At 54.7% G+C, this 4,569-nt stretch overlaps 2 protein-coding genes across 2 annotated transcripts; one reads left to right on the forward strand and one right to left on the reverse strand.

The window, feature by feature from the left end:
- Positions 1 to 1,041: 1,041 nt before the first annotated feature.
- On the forward strand, positions 1,042 to 2,051 carry MYCGRDRAFT_97635 (uncharacterized protein; the record flags this gene model as incomplete). Its single annotated transcript, XM_003847266.1, has 3 exons — positions 1,042 to 1,053; positions 1,145 to 1,161; positions 1,466 to 2,051. The coding sequence occupies 3 exons, from the start codon at positions 1,042 to 1,044 to the stop codon at positions 2,049 to 2,051; spliced, it is 615 nt and encodes a 204-aa protein (XP_003847314.1).
- A 600-nt stretch (positions 2,052 to 2,651) lies between these two features.
- On the reverse strand, positions 2,652 to 4,368 carry MYCGRDRAFT_97636 (uncharacterized protein; the record flags this gene model as incomplete). Its single annotated transcript, XM_003847337.1, has 4 exons — positions 2,652 to 2,759; positions 3,103 to 3,472; positions 3,549 to 3,813; positions 3,942 to 4,368. The coding sequence occupies 4 exons, from the start codon at positions 4,366 to 4,368 to the stop codon at positions 2,652 to 2,654; spliced, it is 1,170 nt and encodes a 389-aa protein (XP_003847385.1).
- Between the last annotated feature and the right edge of the window lie 201 nt (positions 4,369 to 4,569).

Raw genomic sequence — 4,569 nt, forward strand, 5'->3', positions numbered from 1 at the left:
ATCTAATCCCCTACCTTAGCGGCATATACACCCCTACTAGGGCCTTTTGAGCTCGTTTAAGCCAGATTGCGCCCGTAGTATAAGGATACGTAGAATCTCCTCCTTCCGAGAGAGTATCGAATCGAGTCTGTTCTAAAGTGATTCATACTGCTACTCTATTCTTAACTGCACCTTTTACAGCTTTTACTAGTTTTGTAAATGCGCGAACTTCTCTCTCTCCTCTATAGATAGCTCTTTACCCTCCTTCTGTTTTAATTCTTCCTCGAGCGGATCCTACATACTAGGTATGTCTAAAGGTGAAGCCGGAGAAGAGGATTCGTTGGATGATGAAGGTGGATTAGGGTAGGGTTGATTGGCGGCGGCGAGCGAATTATTGAGACCGTCGTTAGAGAGGACGAGCGCCGGGATAGCAGCGCTCTGGGCTCGATATAGGATCGGACCTTGTCGGCGACGGATGCTCGGCCATAGGGGTGAGTGCCTTGGACAAAGAGGATGATCGATGGGAACGGTGTAGATTTTGCGGCGGTGGTGGAGAAGATGGATGGGTTGAAGAAGGAGCACGAAGATCATCAAATGAAGGATGGAAGGTGTCCACAAAGATGCTCTGGCTGGTCTTCCGTAGGCTCCTCGGAGCGTGGACTGTTGATCCTGTAGTCGCTTGAGGCGGGCGCTTACTGAGGCAGTCGTAGGCTCGTACAAGTCTCTGTCTGTTGGCCGGTCGTGTATGGTATCGCTGTATCGATCTGTCTGTCGGTCTGTAGAGTTCACGTTCTTCCAGTCGGTCTGAGTCGTCTGTGAAATCTCTGCACTGTCGAGATTGCGATGGAAAGACTCCCAATCTTTCGTAGTAAGACGAGGAGTTCTGGTTGAGGACAGAGCGGCTTTGACGGAGATGGCGGTGTACTCGGGGGTTTCGAGCCACTCGGTGAAACAGAGGTGGTTGGTTCTCGATTGAACTTTGGGGGATCCCGACGAGCTCATTTGTAGAGACGAGTGTGTAGTGGTATTTGTGAGCGGATCTTGTTGGCCAGTGTGCAAAACATGCGACGTAGTGTAAAGGCAGACCGAGCACGGCCGAACGGCGGGAATGGGGATGTTTTGGTCCGGTCGGAGGGATAATAATCCTTGGATGCATGCTGCACAGTGCCAAGAAGCCTGGGTGTATGTTCAATCGTACCTTAGAATGAATCCTGCACCTATCCGACGGGCTCGTTTCAGCAACATTAAACAATCGTGCAGCATCAATCCAGCAGCATCAACAATCGTGCAGCATCAATCCAGCAACGACAGACATTCCAGCGCCAGCAAAATGAGTCCGATCCAACCAGCCAGACCGCCTACCCTCTACTCCAAGATGGTGCAAGTTACCCACGTCCCAGGCTCCTCTAAGTTTCGCCGCACGGTAACTCGATTGTCTCCTCTCCATGTTCGACAGCGACAGCGACACTATTAACACTTGATCCAGATCCAGGCTGGAGACGACATTATGTCCGGCGAAGAGTCCTCTTCCTCCTGGGCCTTCTCGCCCGAAGCAAACCGATATCGGCGGCAATACTAGAACCCCGGACGAAGTCGAGCGGGAGAAGCGCCACCTCCACCGCGAGGGCGTTTTGCCGAGATCCGAGCGACTGCAGCGAGAGCATCGTCACATCAAACTACACCAGAAAGAGGATGCGGACGGGAAGAAGGCATCAACGAACTTTGGCGTCCATGATGTGCCGGATATGACCATCTCTCCTCACCACGTACTACCCAAGCATGGCTTCTACGCCGCCACCAGCATCATCTCCATGCTCTTTCTGGTGCTGGTCCTCATCCTCGGCTGCGGCCTCGCATGCATTGACCATCACGGACTGTCGTTCGGAGCCACACATTCGTCACGATATCTCTTCGATATCACGACACTCCCCGCGGTACCCAAGTTCCCAGAGGTGGATCTCGATTGCAACACGTCTTACACTTCCACCTCGACAATTCAAAGCATCCAGGCTTTTGCGCCGATGAGGCGAGTGATGAAGAGGACAACGATGCAATCCGGGACAGGGTCGTAGAGGAGGCGTAGGAGATATAGGAGGCAGGAATACGTAAGGTAGTCGAGGGCGATAAGCGGGCGAGGGAGCGGGAAAGAGTTATTAGGTAGTTAGTAAGGAGCGTCGCGTAGCGGATTAGTAGGTAGCCGTCGTTGTAGGTACACGATTCGGAGACGACGGTAGTAGAGGAAGGGGTCGGAGAGGCGCGGAGGACGAGGCAGTTGCAGGTAGTAACAATCGACATGCAGTTTGGTTAGTTGGCCGGGGCACTACGGGTGTTGGACGACGTGTTGGTGGCGTTAAGGGGGGTGGTGGAGGCCATGGAGGTGGAGGCCGAGCCGGCGGTGATGGGAGAGGTCCATAAGGTTACGAGGCGCGTGCGATGCGGAGAAGCTGGACCGGAGTTGGGTCCGCGAGGCGGGGGAGATGGAAAATGGTAGCGGTAAGCCAAGGTAAGAAAGAACCACTCCATTCAAGCGAGGAAATACATGACAAGTGAATACCTTTGATTCTCCCTGATGATACAGCACATTCTGCATAGTATTTCACTCTTCATCTTCGTTTTCCCAAGAACGGAACGGACTGCGCCCGCAGTGCTGCTCTTAACATCCGGCGGGCGATCTAAGGGAGTGTGTCCGGCAGTTGCCTATTGCTTCCCGAGTTGTTCGTGTCCTCATCGACCTCGTCGTACGTCCCAATGTCCTCGTCCGTCCAGTCATCGTCAACACCCTGGTCTAGCAACCAGCATCGGCGTCTCTGAGCCCGAGCCGCCTCCGCCTCCCGTCCTCCTCTACTCCCAAATCAGGAGAGCCACTGCCAAGCCGGACGATCGATCCACTGGACGGGTTGGCCGGCCGACGTATGATTTGTCAACAGGACAAGAGCGTTGTTAAAGGCCTGCTTCGCGGCGAGGAAGGATGACGATAGACGTTCCTCCTCCTTTGCGGCGGGGAAGGACGAGTATGCACGCTTTTCCTTCTTATCTCGCGCCATAGATCAGAGACTTCGTCTTCCTCGCTCAACCCGTGAAGCGCAGCGGATACCGCGCGGACGTAGCGTTTCACATCCTCACCGGCTGTTTCGGTGAGGCCGAGCTCGTCGCCGGCGCCGTGTCCAGCCGCATGTTGCGTCCAGGTGTCGAAGCGGTGTCGAAGCGGTAGCGAAAGATGTCTATGCTGACTGGCAGCTGAGCGAGGATTAAGGACTGAGAAGCAACGAACACTGCGAGGGTAGATTTGAACATGGAGAGGCGGGTATTAAGGAGTTCGAGCGGAGCAGGACCGGTGGGGGTTGCTGTGGGCCAGAGAAAAGTCCGCGCGTAGGAATTGTGGCAGACTTTAGAGTTCAAGGCGTCTTGTTGGATCTGCGCGGCGGCGTGGGCGGCCTTTTGCGCGACGGCGAGGAAGGCGGAGGAGGATTGGAGGAGTAGTATGGTAATGTTCCTGTCCGTGCCGCAAGAGGCAGTGTTAGCTCTCAACAATGGAAGCGGGGAGGAAAAACGACCACAAAAAAACATACCACATCTGCCCCGCGGCTTCGACGCCGAGATAACCCAGCTTCTCGTCAAATGTCGTTTTGAAGCGAGGATAAATTTCAGGAGATTTCAACCACTGAGGCACAGGGCAGCCCCATCCGTATGGCGGGGCCTCCCAGGCGCGAGCAAGCAAGGCATGGGAGTACGATTCGCTGTAGAGTTCCGCGGAGACGTCCATCAGCAGGCAGGCAGATAGCCGGGCTTCGGCGTGTAAAGAGGCCGTGTTCTTGAGTTCTTTGAGCGCAGAGGCTGTGGAGTAGGTTGCCTTGACGAGGCCATCGAAAGGCTGGTCGGTAGAGGTCGGTAATCGCGAGACGAACCAATACAAGAGGAGGAAGACAAGGAAGCAGACTGAAAGCACAAGATAGTACACCAACGTCGAGGAGACTTTTTGCTGATGAGCTTGGGCGTTGATTGGCAAGTGCTGGCCAAATTCTTGGTGCGGCCGCTTCTCCGGGGCAAGGCCTTCGTGATGGAAGGATTTCGGCGGAGACTCTCGGGGTTGGGGATCAATGCAATGATCAAGATGCCGAGAAGGAGAAGAGGCTCGAGGGATTTCCGGGCGTGGTGGTTTTGCAGTCCTCTCCTCTTCAGTAGCAGTAGGAGTAGTAGTACCAAATGTACCTTTCGCCAGCCGCCTGAGTCGTATCCACTGCGGTCTGGTCCACTGCGGTTGTATACATAGCGATCGTATTCATAGCGATCGAATCCACTGCGGTCGTGTCCACTGCGGTGGTTGTATTCATGGCGGTCATACTCCTCTGGGCCGTGTCCAATCCGGCCAGGTCGCTGAGAGGGCTCCATGTTTCGACGGTTAGTGGGATAATCACCGGGTTGCGGCCGAGAAGCAGGAGAAGGAGTCGGGTAGCCACCCAACGTGGTCTTGTCCGTTTTCACCCCATCTTCCCTTTCCATCGTGCTCTTTTTCCTCGTCCTGCTCTCCTTCTTGGTCTCATTGACGACGATCTTTCCTTCTTTCCTCTCTCCGCATGGCCTTTCCGGTAT

This window comes from Zymoseptoria tritici, chromosome 15 (genome assembly GCF_000219625.1).
Source record: "Zymoseptoria tritici IPO323 chromosome 15, whole genome shotgun sequence".
NCBI lineage: Eukaryota > Fungi > Ascomycota > Dothideomycetes > Mycosphaerellales > Mycosphaerellaceae > Zymoseptoria > Zymoseptoria tritici.